The sequence below is a fragment of the Gopherus evgoodei genome, chromosome 4, assembly GCF_007399415.2.
Source record: "Gopherus evgoodei ecotype Sinaloan lineage chromosome 4, rGopEvg1_v1.p, whole genome shotgun sequence".
Classification (NCBI taxonomy): domain Eukaryota; kingdom Metazoa; phylum Chordata; order Testudines; family Testudinidae; genus Gopherus; species Gopherus evgoodei.
Genome location: NC_044325.1, coordinates 121568254 through 121585531, shown reverse-complemented (window position 1 = coordinate 121585531; position 17278 = coordinate 121568254). Strand labels below are relative to the sequence as shown.

General features: G+C 45.4%; 1 protein-coding gene across 3 annotated transcripts in view; it reads right to left on the bottom strand.

Annotated features, from left to right (window-relative positions):
• The window catches only part of LOC115650588 (NACHT, LRR and PYD domains-containing protein 3-like), a 156291-nt gene that overhangs the window by 64469 nt on the left and 74544 nt on the right, over positions 1 to 17278 (bottom strand). For all 3 annotated transcript variants that reach the window (XM_030560767.1, XM_030560766.1, XM_030560768.1), the window contains exon 8: positions 9711 to 9926. In XM_030560767.1, coding sequence (XP_030416627.1) covers positions 9711 to 9926 — 216 coding nt within the window. The remainder of the gene's footprint in view (positions 1 to 9710; positions 9927 to 17278) is intronic.

The window sequence follows — 17278 nt, the reverse complement described above, 5'->3', positions numbered from 1 at the left end:
TAGAGACACCCCTTCCACCAGAACTGTCACCTGCACAACCTCTTCCATCACTACGGTTGCATTGAAAATATAGTCGCTCTACCGAATGGGGAGGGGAGTCCCAATGTTTGAGAGCCGAAAAGAGCCCTGCATTTCTATGAAGGAGGGAAGCCCCCACTCCCTGGGAGGGTCCCAGGTTCAGTCATGGTTGGTAGAGGCCCAGAGATATTTTGGAGGCAGGAAGAGAGGCACCCCAATGCGATGAGAGATTCTAAGTCTGTGTTGAACAGTGAAAGAAAAAACCTCATGGGTGTATGTGGGAAACTACAGAGATAAGCGCTAGCAGCGGGAGGTGGGGAGAGGATGTTCTTGATTAAGCAACAGAGAAGAGCTTGACAAGATTTAAAAGTAAGGAGGGAGGGAAGACTAATAAAAAATTGAGAAGCAAAAGACCCCAAAGTGCGGAGGGGACAAATGAAGGAAAAAAAGGAACAAACTGGGATAAAAAAGGAGATACACCCCACAAATGAGGAATGGTGTTGTGGGTAAACTTTTGGAAGGCAGTAGCTGTGTCAGCAGTATGGGAGTTTATTCGTTGCCCTTGGCGCTGATTCTGGAGGCAGAGATTCTTTTTGGTGCTGGGCTCAGATCTCTGGAAGAGGAGACTCTGTTGTGTGACCATCTCAGTCCAAAACAGATGAATAAATGTAAATATGACAAGTTTCACTCAGAGTTTACTCAGACTCCCAATCACCGATTTCTCCTCTGATCTGAAAAGTGCTAGACACCAGCCACCACTTGGCTGAGGGTAACACTAGTGTCAGAACAGGATGCTGGTGCTAGAAGAAAGAGCAACACTACACACAGATAGTCCTGCCCTGAGGATCCTACAATCTAAATAGACAAGAAAGTAAAAGGTAGGGAAAGGAAATATTATTGTTATTTTTCAAATGGAGAATTGAGACCCATAAGAGATTGAATGACTTGTCCAAGGTCACACAGTGTCTTGAGTTCGATCCAGCAATTTAATTACATGACCATCCTTTGTCTTGCACAGAGCTGTGCTTAGTCCTCATGTTTCTCAGTTTCAGAAGTGCCCCCATATTTTTTAATCAACATGATGTCTTTTTTCTCCCGGTTGAGGCTCTTAAGGAAGAGCTACTTACCAGTCAGGTATTGAACATTAGGGCCTGAGCAAATTTTGAGGTTTCTCTCTGTGAAACCCATTGTGATTTGCTAAAGTGTGTTGGAAAAATTTGAAAAGATCTAACTACTGACTAGACCGTACCCAAGCAAACATTTGAAGAGCTGTTGGAAGGGAATAGAAAAATTCAAAATGGGTTCCTTAGAAGTGAGGGCACTCTAGTGTGTGTGAGTATGGGGAGAATGGGGGGTGGGTGCGGAGAGAGGTTGAACTGACTCATATGTTTTTGAAATGTCACGTGTCATTTCCAGTATTTTAGAAATTCACCATACATTTCAAGGGCAAAATTGTGTTCTATCAAAATTACAATAACTTTAATTGTTTTCATTATGTACTAGGATGGCTTACAAAAATGGCCACAATTGGAAAAAAAAACAGTGTTTAATTTTCACCAAAAGTGGCATAAATCTTCAAAATATGTTTGATAATGTAAATAAGTACTGAAAATTGTACTGTTTTTGAAAGTTCAGGAAATACTTAGATCCAGGTGATATATTGTATACATTTTCACATACCTTTTTTCCTTTGGTTAAAGCAAAAGTTTGTAATCATACAACAATATCAACTTGTACCATGAAATGCAATAAATAAATAAATGGTCATCATTTGTAGATTGGACTGATTTGAGAACAGTTTTTCTGTCTGCAATTTTTATAAAGATATGAAGAGAAGAAGACTTCTACCTCCTATTTATAAAATGTTTTTGTTATTACCTCTTCAGCTCTATGGCCATCAGGGATAACATGACCCTCTCCTTCTCAGAATTCTGCCCTTCTGCAAAATAGGAATACTAGAAACACTACAGAAAATCTATGTCTCCACATATGACTCTGATCCTTAAACTTGTAGGCTGATGAAGGACAGTAAAATCACTTAGATTTCATTATTTACAGATGCCCTTGAAAGCACGGCTGCTTTAAGAAGCTCCTTCTTGGGCCTTTCTTTCACACTAATAAGTACTTTTCCAAAGACATAATCATTTTCTCACATTGAGGCAGTATTGCTAATTCCACATTTTCAAAAGTCATGAGTCATGCCCCTAAAATCATGATTAAAATTAATGTGTTTGTGGTTTTTTTTCATAGCCTTCTACTTCCTGAGTGTGTAGGTTACACATAGGTCACATTTTTTATCTTCTCTCCACAATCAGGAGGGCCCAAAAATATTATTAAATAAAAATTTAAGGTATAATTCTCAAATATTCACATTACTCCAGGAGCTGAGGCTGAATAAAACCCCCACCTAGAATTGTAAACCTCACAATAAAATGGCAAAAATTTGCAAAACTAGGTTCTTTGCACAGTGGATTCTGTAATAATCCAAAGCAAAGCCCAAGAGACACTCTGATTATTAAAAACAAGGAGGAGTCCTTGTTTACATTGGCCTCATTGGCACTACAAAAGTGTTTTCCACCCCTTCTTGTCAACTGTTGAGAATAGTCCACTTCCACTTTAATTGAATTGGCTAGTTAGCACTGACCCGCATTTGGTAGGGCAAATCCCATCTTTTCATATGCTGTATATTTATACCTCCTTACTGTATGTGCCACTCCATGCATCTGATGAAGTGGGTTTTAGCCAATGAAAGCTTATGCGCAAATACGTTTGTTAGTCTCTAAGTGCCACAAGGATTCCACGTTGTTTTTGCTGATACAGACTAACAAGGCTAATCATTTGAAATCTGATTATTAAGTAGCTCTACCTTAAAAACCTTAACCATATGAAAGAGAGACAATATCTGTTTTTAAGAAGCACATTTCTGGAACTGAGAATCACAAGAATGAACACAGCTCTCTGCATGAGATAATCTGGTTCTGTAGTTAAAACTCTGGATTAGAACTCAGGAGATCTGTATTCAGTTACTGGCTTTACGATATGCTACCTGTGCGACCTCAGGCCAGTCATTCCATCTTTCTGGGTCTCAATTTTTCATTTGAAAAATTGAAATTGTAATATTTCTTTCCCCTTCACATTGTCTGTCCTGGAATAAGATGCTGACACAGCATAAAGGGCTTTCTCCTCCTTCAGGGATCTCACCCCAACACCAAACTCCCAAGCAGAAACCTGCCTCCAGAATAGACTGTAATCAAAGTGCAATGCAGACAGCAAAATCTCTGGCTGCTTGCACAGCTCCCTCCTTTCCAAAGCTGCAAAACCCAATGAAACTAATACAACACATGTTGCCCCAAAACGAAAACCTTGTTTACGTGCTAAAAAAGAACTGGGAAGACTAAAACAGAACTACCTGGTGACACCTGCCAATAAAACATCTCCAGTGCTGAACACACTGGGGTCCTGATTGCAGCTGGGGCACTTAAGCAATATCGTGGTACACTAATCATTAAATATCAAAAATCTTGTTTAAATCAGAGTTGTGTGGTGACAGCTTATACCCTTCTCACACTGCAGAAAAACAGAAAATAAAGAACAAAGATAAACAGTCACATTGCCCCCTGGAGCTGGCAGTAGCCACTTGGAATTAAGTGCATGCCCTCCAGATGCAATCACTGTGTTAGGTATAACCGTACTGAATGGTGATGGAATAATTGAAAGCAGCTTTGAAGAGCTATGATTGTGACACGATGAGATCTAGGGATTAGCTTGAGAAGCATCATCATAGAGCTGTGATTGCGATATTAGGGGATCTGGTCTGAGTTTCCCTGCTGTGTGTAATCTCAAAAGAAAGAGGAGTATGTGAACTGTGAAATTCCAGTTGGCATCATTCCAGTACAGAATTATGGAGGTTGTGTCAATAGCAGGGCACTGGGTGCTATGGCTACTGTCAGTGGTGACATGGGATATAAGAGCAGTCTCTGGATTTAATGATGGGTAGGGGAGAGTATAGGTTTAGGTGATAACCTGTGTGAAAGTCTCAAGGGATTATAAAGGGTATGAAGTGGCTGTTACATTTTACAAATGTGGTATTCTCTCAGGGGAGTAGGCTCAGTGTTTGAGTGCATGACAAGGCCAGGTAGCATCTGAAAAGGCAGAATGCAAGTGTGTGTGTTATGGGCATTCTGAGACATCACTCAGAGAGGGCAGAGTTAAAGTTCTGAGAGCATTTACCTTAATTTAATCCTTCCGCCTAGATATTTACAGTTCATTCTCAGATTTCTACCCTGGGAGGGGTTTCACACCTTGGAAGGCTCAGAGGGGTGGTAAGTGGCCCCTTTTAGTCTCAGCTGAAAGAGAATATCCCATGGAGATGAAGACAGACTGAAAAAATAGCTCTCAGACATGTGAACTGCTCCATTCTTTTCTGTGGGTGTTCTCTTCCCCCTTAGTGCTGGAGAGTTTCTGATGTGTGTCAAACATACCTATCTCAGGAGTGTTTTCTTGGTGTGTACTCTGAGCATGCTTGTTCTAAGCTAGAGGGCAGGGCTTCCCAAAATCCTAGCTCACATGCAGGATAGGGAAACGGGCTCAGACACCCCCAACAGGCAAGACCCCTGGCACCTGGTTCACTTGAGGATGGGGAGGATAAGGGTCAGACTCCCATAAATGGACAGGGGCACCAAGAGCTAAGCACACATGGGGAGGCGGGGGACAGGAAGTGGGGCTCAAACACCCACAGAGGGACAGTAACTTCCAGATTACATGGAGAGGTTAGGGAGAGGGGCTCAGACACCCCATAAAGGCAAGCTCCCCTCCAGAACCTGGCTCACATGAAGGGGTACTTATGGGGACACACCCCCATAGATGATCAGGGCCCTGCCTAGGGCCCTTGCACTCACACAGGAACATGGAGAAGAGTTCAGACACCACAAGGGGGACAAGGGACCCCCAGTTACATAGGGAATAGGGGCTCAGACTCTCCCTTGAAAAGCAAGCTCCCCCCGAACCTGGCTCACATGAGGGGAGCAGGGAAGGGGGAGGTCATGCTTCCTTAGATGGACTGGGGAAACCCAGATTGTGGCACATGCAAACCATTCTCCCCTTGTGCCCCTAGACCCCCATTACCTGAGCCTCAACCCCTCTTCCCACCTACTCTTTCACCCCAATTGACTTCCCCTCTCAGCAAGCATTGGCTTCTGTGTTTTTTTCAAACAATAGTTTCAGCACCTTCTGAATATTCTGCCATACTCAGATTCTATTTTCCCCAAATTATCCCCCCACCCCAATAATAGAAGCAGTTTGGCATAATACACCTGCTTCTTTTACTTCAGATTTCTGCCTTAGATGGGATTTGGACTCACAGTGCCAGGGGTGTTACTCAGATGCAATTACCATAACATATCGCTGGAGTCACCCAGGTCCTGTGATGGATAGTTTTCCAGATAGTAGTCTCTGTCTCAGCACATGCTCAGTTTAATACATTAGGCACAAAAATAGGTACACAAGACTTCTGAAGTGCCTAATGGGAGATGAAAACTCTCTCTGAAATAAGTTTTTAATTTGATTTCTCCCAAAGGGCTTGTGGGTACCAGGCCCTCTGTTGGGGAACCCTGGAGCATTTGAGATCCTGTTGTGATGACTTGAGCTCTAGATTGATCTTTATCTATGAGCATAAATAGGTTGCCGGAATGTGTCAACTTTAAGAACAGCTGGGGGGAGAGGGCAGTATTGCAGGAACCGCTTGGTCAAATTAGCCGAATGTTGGGTCACTAGCAGAAACCCTTGTACCCAGAAGACATGCCAAATTCAAGGCAATCTGATTAACCATGTAGATTTTAGATCTCTCAGGCACCTAGCTAACTTGAAAAAGGAGACTGGTCTGAACCTTAACTATTGCAAAGCTGTCTCTTTACTGTAATAAAAAACTACAACTGCCCCGAATGAAATGTGGAATTTATTCCGCTAGTACCAATACATTGGTGATAATTCACTTGTTAAGAAGAGAAGCTCACTGGAGACACTTTTGGTTGAAACACTGGAAACCAAACAAGACAGCTGCCCCACACACAGCACTGGCTGATGAGCATCATTTGAGCCATCAGAGTGTTTGGCCACAAACCATGATTAAGGAACAAGCACATGGAGGTTCTGCTGACCAAATCAGTGCTGTATCTGGTGGTGAACATTGAGATGCAGGCAGCCCGTTAACTGGTAAAGTGGGACAGACTAAAGGGAGTGGACAGGCACAGAACACACAAGCAGAATAAACAGTGCAACAGTGATCTTTTGAATGTTATTTTGCTGTTGGGGGAAGATGGGTGAGTCTTTGCATTTGGGTTTTCCTTAATTCTTTAGGTGGGAATTGCTAGGTAGGGTTTAGCTAAATGGAAGGAAATATGAAGGGAGGGGAACGAAGAAGGCAGGGAGGAAGGAAGGAAAGAGGGGAACATGGAAAGAGGCTAAGATGCACTGACTGTGAGGGGATGGGAAAGGACAGGGTTGCAACAAACAGCACAAAGAAGAGAATGTTGAGAGTGACAACTTGTAGCAGGCAGTCTGACATCAATGTCCATCAGTCTCTGCTGAGGCTGCTTCTCTGTCTGCTCCTACTGGTTGGGAGTCATCTCCGGTCCTGGGCTTGGTTCTGGAGTTTCATGAAGGATTAAGATGATGGCATTAAACTGGAAACAGAAGCTGACTGGCAGCCAATGGAGGAATCAGAGCACTGATCTGATGTGGTCATAGTGGCATAAATCACAGAAGAGGTGGAGAGTTCTCTTCTATAGGCTGGAACATATGCAGTGTTAGACTGAGTGTTAGCTGCGTGAATTACAGTGATCCAGTCTGGAGAGGAGAAGTAGATTGAATTATTTGGCTAAGTCTTTGTCTCGGCAGAATGTGTGAAGTTTCTGAGCAAACTGGTGATTCCTATTCAAACTCTATGACAGTTCGTACCTCTATATCACCCCTTGGGGTGAGGGTGGGTCCCCTCTCATCTCTAAGGACCCTTTCTGGCTGGAGGTGTTGCTATAGTGCTGGTTTGGAGTGCAACCCACAAAACAGTCTGGGTTCACCCCGCTGTTCTTCACAAGTTAACAGGTATATAGTCTCTGAGAAGGGGGCTGGGTTCCTAACACCCTCAGTGTCAGAGGACCAGGCTGAGCACCTGGGCTCTAATAAAAAGCAAAGCAGAGTGAAGGTAGTTCTTCTGCCTCTCCAGAGACTTCAGGCATCAGAAAGTCTTCTGCAGCTTCTCTGTGGAGCAGGGGAGTGCTAGTTCTGCTTCCCTCTTAAGTTCAGCCTGCCCTGAGCTTTGATCCTTCCTTTTAAGGAGCCACCCCTTTCCAGGTACAATAGGTGTCACAGATGTACCAGGTTGGGGCTGAGTGTGCCCAGTGGAGATCATAACCCCTTTCAGTCTGGGGTAGGAATCTCTCCCACTACATAACCCACCCCTCAAGATAGCAGTCAGGATTTCCCAATCCGATCCTGATTTCTCCAACAGACCCTGTCAGAGCTGGCTTAGTCCTCTGGAGCCCCAGGGTGGAGCATACTTGGTGAAGAAGGGACTTTGGAGATTCCAGCTGCAGAGCTGAAATAAGTCTCCACTGAGCATCAACAATGAGATTTTTCAAATGCTTCGAACTTTGAAAATTGGGGCAGAAAAAGGCATATCCCTGGCACAAATGCTTCCCCGTGCAAAATTTCAAGTTCCTGATCAAAAGCATAGGAGGAGATAGAGCTTCTCACTGAAAAGTTCACCAGAATTACTCTGGGGAAACAGTGTGCTTCCCTAGCCTGTGGATGAGAATGGATGAACCATAAGGCTGAAATTTCACAACAAATATCCAGCTTGAAGCAGACACCCAGCATGGAAAATTTAAGCCAATATGGTTAAGGTTAGCAAAGTTATAAGCAACAGAAAACAGGGTCTACTGATGGAAGTGTCAGGCTATCAGAACAGCAGGTAGCACTTCCAGCTTCACTTCAAATATATGTACTCTGCAAAGCAAAACATAGCTTTTGACAGTAGCAAATATAAAATTGATTGAAGGCATGATACATCCATTGTACATCGTAGTGCACATTGGGTAGTGCTTTCATAGCTCTTGTAATATAGTATTCAGAAGAAAGAGAAAGCTACACCATGATGCAAGAAGAAAAGGTAAAAATCTGACTGGTGAATTCTAGTCCTGGGTGACATATTCTGTGCTTTCTAACTTGTCAAGAACCATGCTGTGCTATCTTGGGTGCGTATTTTTGAAGCACAGCTTTTGTGTGAGGTGAACGTGCTGTGACATTAATTGCTTCCCAGAAGGAGTGTATGTACGCCTCCTTTTCATACTGTACTGCTTTGTCCCTTATTAATAAATTAAGCTAAGCTTGGTTATTTGGTCTCTTAAATACATTTAATATTAAACCACAAGTGTTGCCAAGCAATGGCTAGACCTCTGTGAATATTGTTAGACTGACACAAATGTCCCTATGGGGGAAGATAAGTAAGACATTCAGATGGCAGCAGTTCCTTTCTAAGCAACAATGACTTATGGGAGCCCCTCTCTCTGATGCTCCACAAAATCAATTGGTTTTCCCTTCCCTTCCAGACTGAATTCAAAGTCCTTGTACTAATTGTTATGGCCCTAAATAAGTTATGACCTAACGTGTACACTAGAGAATTCCACATTGCAACTTGCATCAGTGTGACTGAACTGGAAGCTGCAATGATGCAGTGCAGCCACACTAGCCATTCTATCTTGAGTGCACACAATGCACTATGTTCACTAAGAATTCACTCTGTAAATGCTGCAGGGCTTGTGGGTTGTTGCACCTACTCTGTATTTCCTCGTGCTGCTTCCCAGAGAAGGTGCATAATGTCTATGGTTTAGAGTGTGTGCACTTAGTTTGCTGCAATGTCTGCTTTAAATGGTTGGATCCTGCAGAAGGATCTGCACCTGTGTTGTGAGAAGCAACACTCTGCACTTGCAGATGCTATTAGAGAGGGTCAGCAGCTCCTAATGCCACTCCCCGCAACTCCCTACAGATTTTGGGCCTCATGGCCCAGAGTGGATCATGAAAAGTGAAAAGGAACAACACAGCAGGCAGGAGATCACCAGCTAGTTCTGCAACTGACTGAGATTTCTGGGGAAAGCCTAGTTCATTAGATAGGACAGGTAACTATTAACAAGTGTAAACCCAAGTTCGTGCTTTAGGATTTTGTTTTGTGTTTTAACCAGTTGTTTCCATCACCTACTTTATTCTTTCTTAAATAAACCTCTTTTTGTTTTTATGATAAGTGTTCACAAGTGCTGTGTGGCTTACAGGAGCAGTGGTTAAGATAACTCTGATAATTGGGGTACACCACATCTTTGGGTGCAGAGATTCTGGTACTTCTGTGAGTATCCTGGATATCACAGGAGAATGAATCAGGATTCAGGATTGGGCTGGCATAAGCCCAGAGGAGAGTGCTTGAGTGAGTGAAAGGCTGCTGATGCCAGGGAGCTGACACCCAACTACTAGTAGTAAGACTCCCTCTAGCTGTAGGCAGAGGATAAAGAGGTGGTTCCATCCCCAAGAAACATCAGAGTGGAGCAGAAAGAAAAAAATCTTTCCTCCCCTCCACCATCTTTAACTGTGGCAAGCACTTTACACAGGGAACACTTGTAAATACATAGAGGAGGCCAAATGTTACTTACTCCAATTTCTGTAGTTTGCAGTTTGGGTGTTTCAGTCCCTCACACAGCAGCTGCACTCTGGCATCGCCCAGTTTGTTATCAAAAAGAACTTGTGGCACCTTAGAGACTGAACCCAGTTTATTATGACTCAGGTTCAGCTCTGTCAGGCTGTGGCTGGTGCTGAGAACACCGGCGAGGTCCCTGTAGCTATCATCTGTGAGATGACAACTCCACAATCTGCAGAAGAGAGAAACACAGAGAAGAGGAATCACAGTGTGAATGGGGATCGTCACATCTGATCTGACAAGCGGCCCACCCACCAGCCCCTCTCCCTGGCTAATCCACATGCAGATTTAGAGGTAAGAAATGAGGGAAGACAAATGAGAAGTTGAGGAGAAAAAAGACCCAAAGTGGGCAGAAGACACATGAAGGAAAAAAAGGACGCAACTGGGATAAAAAAGGAGAGACACCTCACAAATGAGGAGTGGTGATGTAGGTAAACTTTTGGAAGGTGGTAGCTGTGTGAACAGTATGGGAGTTTATTTGTTGCCCTTGGCACTGATTTGAGTCCATTCTGGAGACAGAGATTCTCTTTGGGAATTTGGTGCTGGGCTCAGATCTCTGGAAGAGGAGCCTCTGCTGTATGACCCTCTCAGTACAAAACAGGTGAATAAATGTAAATATGACAAGTTTCACTTAGAGTTTACCCAGACTCCCTGTCACTGATTTCTCCTCCGATCTGCAAGGTGCTGGACACCTGCAACCACTTGGCTGAGGGTAATGCTGGTGTCAGAACAGAACCCTGGTGCTAGAAGAAGGAGCAACACTACACACAGAAATTCCCTGCCCTGAGGATCCTACAATATAAATAGACCACACAGGTAAAAGGTAGGGAAAGGAAATATTATTATTGCCATTTTTCAAATGGAGAACTGAGACCCATAAGAGACTGAATGACTTGCCCAAGTTCACACAGACAGTCTGAGTTTAGATCCAGCAATTTAATTACACGACCATCCTTTCTCTTGCATAGAGCTGCGCTTAGTCCCTGGTGTTTCTCAGTTTCAGAAGGAACCCCATATTTTTTTAACCAATCGGGTATTGAACATTAGGACCTGAGCAAATTTTGAGGCTTCTCACTGTGAAACCTACTGTGATTTGCTAAAGTGTGTTGGAAAAATTTGAAAAGATCTAACTACTGACTAGACCAGACCCAAGCAAACATTTGAAGAGCTGTTGGTAGGGAATAGAAAAATTCAGAATGGGTTCTCTAGAAGTGAGGGAACTCCAGAGTGTGTGTGAATATGCGGACAATGCGGGGGGTGGTCGGACTGACTCAGGTGTTTTTGAAATGTCATGTGCCATTTCCAGTATTTTAGAAATTTGCAATACATTTCAAGGGCAAAATTGTGTTCTATCAAAATTACAAGAACTTTCATTGTTTTCATTATGTACTAGGATGGCTTATAAAAATGGCCACAACTAAAAAAACCCCAATGTTTAATTTTCACCAAAAGTGGCAGAAATCTTCTAAATATGATTGATAATGTAACTATGTACTGAAAATTGTACTGTTTTTGAAAGTTTGGGAAAACAGACCCAGGTGATATACTATATGCATTTTCACACACTTTTTTCCTTTTTTTAAAGCAAAAGTCTGTTATCATACAACAATATGAACTTGTACCATGAAATGCAAAAAAAAAAGTCATTGTTTGTGGACTGGACTTATTTGAGAACAGTTTTTCTGTCTGCAATTTTTATGAAGATATGAAGACAAGGAGACTCCTATCCCCTATTTATAAAATGTTTTTTGTTATTACCTCTTTAGCTCTGTGGCCTTCAGTGATAACTGGACCCTCTTCTTCTCAGAATTTGGCCACCCTAGACATTGAGGAGGGAAACGTAACCCACCAAACTCTTGAGAATGCCGCACTTTGGCCAGTACTTACAAATCCATTGCTTGATGCAGCCTTCCTTACACGCTGCTTCCTGTGCTGTTCAGTGATCATGCAGAGCCATGCAGTCTCACAGAGCTCTGCTGCATTCACTGTCTAACTGATCTGCATGGCTTAACATGATCCTCACACAACTTAACAACCAGTTCCAACTGTTTCACCACCTGGTATCATCTAGTCTCCCACTTCTGAGCAACTTAATTTGCAACTGAATAACTACATCCAATGTCACCTACCTGTTGGCAATAGGCTCACTAATATGGGCTTGGCTATATTGGCACTTTACAGCGCTGCAACTTTCGTGCTCTGGGGTGTGAAAAAACACCCCCCTGAGCACTGCAAGATACAGCGCTGTAAAGCCTCAGTGTAATCAGCGCCGCAGCGCTGGGAGCGCGGCACCCAGTGCTACAAGCTACACCCGTAAGGGATGTGGTTTATGTGCAGCGCTGGGAGAGCTCTCTCCCAGCGTTGGCGCTCCGACCACACTCACACTTCAAAGCGCTTTGAAATTTCAAGTGTAGCCATACCCTGAAACATCCCAACTGCAGACTGCAGATATTAAAGTAAGTAGCAGCTGGCTCCCTTTAGTCTGTGCCTCTGAACATTGCGCTACGGTGATTTCAGTGCTTTCTACTAGGGTCACAGCCCTGCTGTGAATGCTCCTCCATTCAAATCCTTTACCACCATCACAAGAACGAACTCTGGGACAAAGCCTAGCAACTAGACAAAGAAACATGGGAGAAAACAGCACAACTCCGTACCATACCTGTAACTGTGCACAGCCGTACACAAATGCGTGTACAGCAGTGCAGAAGGGATCCCATCACCTCTAGTGTTTAACCTGCTCAGAGGAAATACAATCACATCTTTTCCACCATCTCATCCCTATGCACTGTTTTAGCACAAGCACTGGCAAAGCAGCTGCAGTTGTGCAATGAGTCGGCTCCCAGTGAAGTTCCACATTGCCCCTGTTCATCCTTCCATGAGCATTTTGATAATGCATAACCACTGGCTCAACACAAGGGACTTTAGGGGAAAGGTAATGGCCTGTGATGTGCAGCAGGGCAGACTAGATGAGCTAATGGTCTCTTGTGGCCTTAAACTCTATGAAGCTGATTCTGTCACCTGCCAAGCCGCTCCCAGAAGCAGCTGCACATGCCCTTTCTGTCTCCTACACGGAGACGTGGCCAGGTGGTTCTCCATGCTGCCCATCCACAGGCCAACCCCCTGCAGCGCCTATTGGCTGCAATTCCCAGCCAATTGGAGTGGTAGGGCAGTGCTTGGGGCAAGGGGTAGAAAGCAGAGCTCCATTGCAGCCCCTACATGTAGGAGCCGGAGTGGGAACATGCTGGCTGCTTCCCGTTTGAAGTTCTAATGCTATAATATTGTATTTTTCATTCATTGTGTCTTTGTAAATCTGAGAGGTGGATGCAGGGGCAGCTCTAGGTATTTTGCCACCCCAAACACTGCAGGCAGGCTGTCTTCGGTGGCTTGTCTGTGGGAGGTCCCCGGTCCCGCGGATTCGGCGGCCCGCCTGTGGGAGGTCCGCCGAAGCGGCAGGACCAGTGGACACTCCTCAGGCAAGACACTGAAGGCAACCTGCCTGCCGCCCTTGCGGTGACCTGCAGAGCGGCCCCCGTGGCTTGCCACCCCAGGCACACGCTTGGCGTGCTGGTACCTGGACCGCCCCTGGGTGGGTGTTTGAGGTCAGGGCAAGCAGAGATCACTACATCTCCCCTCACCTGCTGTTGGGCTGGCATACGAGTTTCCATTTGCTGAAAAATGGAAATAATTCTCTTTGGAATATTTTACTTAATATGTCATCCATTTTTAAATCAAAATTATGAATTTTTGCAACTAACTCCAGTGAGCGGCTTGGCAGGTGACAGAATCAGCTTCATAGAGTTTAAGGCCACAAGAAACCATCAGCTCATCTAGTCTGCCGTCCTTCACATAACAGGCCATTACATTTCCACTGAAGTCCCGCTGTGTTGAGCCCTGTTATTCTGAGTTATCAAAGTGCTTCTGGAAGGGTGGGAAGGGGCAGTGTTCAACTCCACTGGGAGAAGACTCATTGCAAGACTGCTGCTGCTTTGCCAGTGCTTGTGCTAAAACAGTGCAGAGGGATGTGGTGGTAAAAAACGTGTGATTGCATTTCCTCTGAGCAGGTTAAACACCAGAGGTGATGGGATCCCTTTTGCATGGCTGTGCACATGTTTGTGTGTAGCTGTGCAGTGTTACACGTATGGTAGGGAGCTCAGCTGTTGCTGCCAAGGCCAATGGCCTATAGCAGACAGTCTCAACTGTGCTCCACAGCGACAATCCCACTCGAGATGCCCAGGTTCAGACTCTTCGGCATTGGAGTAGAGTGTTCTCAACAGCTAGAACTCAGCTGTAGAAGAGCTTCTGAGAGGGGATCAGACTGACCCCTGGCCTGGCCATGGTCAGAGCAAAATGCAAGAACACCTCTTCGCTAAAGCCCTTACCAGGAACAACACAGGGTCAGCATGAGATGGAGATGGTGTAATAAGAGGAAAGATAAAGAATAAGAGAAATAAAATTGGGTTGGTGTGACACAGGGAGCCCTTGGCAAAGGATCCCCTGTTCTTTGCAAACAGTTCTCAGCTCAGGCCTGACAAACTCAATACACCAAATACGTCTTATAGGATATTTATTCATTAAGTATAACATGTAACATATCTACAGAACGCTGTGTTGTCCATCCTTGCCACCTCCCAGAACATTCAATAGAAAAGCATCAGAGACCATGACAAATTATCAAAGCCACTTGAAGGTGAAAAGGAACAACACAGCAGGCAGGGGATCACCAGCTAGTTCTGCAGCTGACTGAGCTTTGTGGGGAAAGCCTGGTTCATTAGATAGGACAGGTAACTATTGATGAGTGTAGATCCAGGTACGTACTTTAGGATTTTGATTTGTGTTTCAACCAGTTGTTTCCATCACCTTCTCTCTTTCCTGGATAAATCTTTATTCTTTCTTAAATAAACTTATTTTTGTTTTTATTATAAATGTTTACAACTTCTGTGTGCCTTACAGGAGCAGTGGTTAAGGTAACTCTGATAAACTGGAGTATGCTACATCTTTGCCTTGGTCTACACTATGAGTTTAGGTCAAATTTAGCAGCATTAGATTGATTCAACCCTGCACCCATCCACTGACTAAGCCATTTTTGTCTGCTTAAAGGGCTCTTAAAATCAATTTCTGTACTTCTCCCCGACGAGAGGATTAGCCCTGAAATTGACATTGCGTGGTTGAATTTGGGGTAGTATGGCTGCAATTTGATGGTATTTGCCGCCGAAAGCTATCCCAGGGTGCTCCGTTGTGACTGCTCTGGACAGCACTCTCAACTCAGATGCACTGGCCAGGTAGACAGGAAAAGCCCCAGGAACTTTTGAATTTCGTTTCCTGTTTGGCTAGCATGGCGAGCTGATCAGCACAGGTGACCGTGCAGAGCTCATCAGCAGAGATGACTATGGAGTCCTAGAATCGCCAAAGAGCTCCAGCATGGACCAAACAGGAGGTACTGGATCTGATCGCTGTATGGGAAGACGAATCCGTGCTATCAGAACTCTGTTCCAAAAGACAAAATACCAAAATATTTGAAAAAATCTCCAAGGGCATGAAGGACAGACGCTATAACAGGAACCTGCAGCAGTGCTGCATTAAACTTAAGGAGCTCAAGCAAGCCTACCAAAAAAACAAAGAGGCAAACGGCCGCTCTGGGTCAGACCCCTAGACATGCTGCTTCTATGATGAGTTGCATGCAATTCTAGGGGGTGCCCCCACCACTAACCCACTCCTGTGGGTTTAGTTGGGTTTGTGCTTCACGTTAACCCAAAAACTGCGGCCCCTCCTTTTAAATGGCCAACCCATTTTAAATGGCCAATCCAACAGGTGCTTGGTAAGGGAAATGAGGGTGCTGCTGTTTGAAACCATTCCCACATGTTATGATGACTAAAGAAGCCAAAGGACTGTGGCTTACCATGGTTGCCTGAAAACCAAATTCTGTTGCCCGGCCGTGTGTGTGGAATCCACGCAGGGGCGAGACAGGCCATGATGGAGACCAAACTAGCAAGGGAAACCCACCTGGGAACTAAGAAGGCTACAGTGGGCACCCAAACCCTCTGGAGGGTGGCTGGTTGCTCCTCTTGCTGGAGCACCTGTAGCAGGAATGGGATGTCCTGCAGGCCCAGCTAAGGGGAAAACTGGGCTGGTAGAACAACCCTCCGTGGAGAGGATCTTGAGGTGGGGTATGTGTAGCTGGGTGATCACTGGTTCCTGCCCTGAGGGGCTTAGAACAGTCCAGCAGAGGGCTGTGGATGGGGCAAGCAGCTCCCAGGCTGATTGGGGAAGTAGGCACAGCTGGGGGCCATGCCCCAGACAAACCACAGCCGTCCTTATAAAAAGCCTTTGAGCCAGGAGCACAGACATTCTCTTTCTGCCTTCAGAGAGAGAAGAGTCTGGCTGCTGGGACACTCAGGGTGCCTAGAGTGAGGCATGGCTGGCAAATCCAGGCTGGCAACTCCCCAGGCTGCAGTGCCTTGTCCAAGGCCTCATAGAGACACTGGATTGCAGAGAGAGGCAGCAGGTCCAGACCCAACCTTGCCTATGTTGAGTGGCTTACACTGCAGTCTGCCCCAGAGCACGGGGGCTAGTTGGTGACCGGCAGTAGCTTGCAACTGAGGTGAGGTAGGGATAGGGGGTGGGGGTTCCCCGCGGGATAGCGGGTGGGGGTTCCCCGAGGAGGGGAGATCCTGAGACTGGTAAGGATATAGGTTTCATCTATCGCCCCATCACAGTTAGAAAATCCCATTGTAGCAAAGCCATCCACTATGACCTGCACATTTCCCAGAGTCACTACCCTTGGTAGCAGCAGCACTTTGATTGCGTTGGCTAATTGGATCACAGCAGCCCCCACTGTAGATTTGCCCACTCCAACTTGATTCCAGACTGAACGGTAGCTGTCTGGCGTTGCAAGCTTCCAGAGGGCTATCGCCACTTATTTGTAAACTGTGAGGGCTGCTCTCATCTTGGTATTCTTGCGCTTCGGGGCAGGGGAAAGCAAGTCACAAAGTTCCATGAAAGTGTCCTTACACATGCAAAAGTTTTGCACCCACTGGAAATCATCCCAGACCTGCAACACTATGCAATCCCACCAGTCTGTGCTTGTTTCCTGGGCCCAGAATCAGCGTTCCACAGCATGAGCTTGCCCCATTGCCACCAGGATGTCCAAACTGTCAGGTCCCGTGCTCTGAGAGAAGTCTGTGTCCATGTCCTTATCACTCTCGTCACCGCACTGCCGTTGCCTCCTTGCCTGCTTTTGCAGGTTCTGGTTCTGCATATACTGCAAGATAATGTGCAAGGTGTTTACAATGCTCATAACAGCCACAGTGATCTGAGTGGGCTCCATGCTTGCTGTGGTATGGCGTCTGCAGGAGAGCAGAGTGGCAGCAGAAGTGATGGTTGGAAGACCAGTTTTGCAGATCTACTGCACTGTCCGCTGCCAGGACACAACAGCCTGTGTTCGTTAGTTGAGCTGAGTGGGCTGCACGATTGCTGTGGTATGGAGAGACAAGAGCAGGAGAGCAGAGTTGCAGTGGAAGTGGAGGG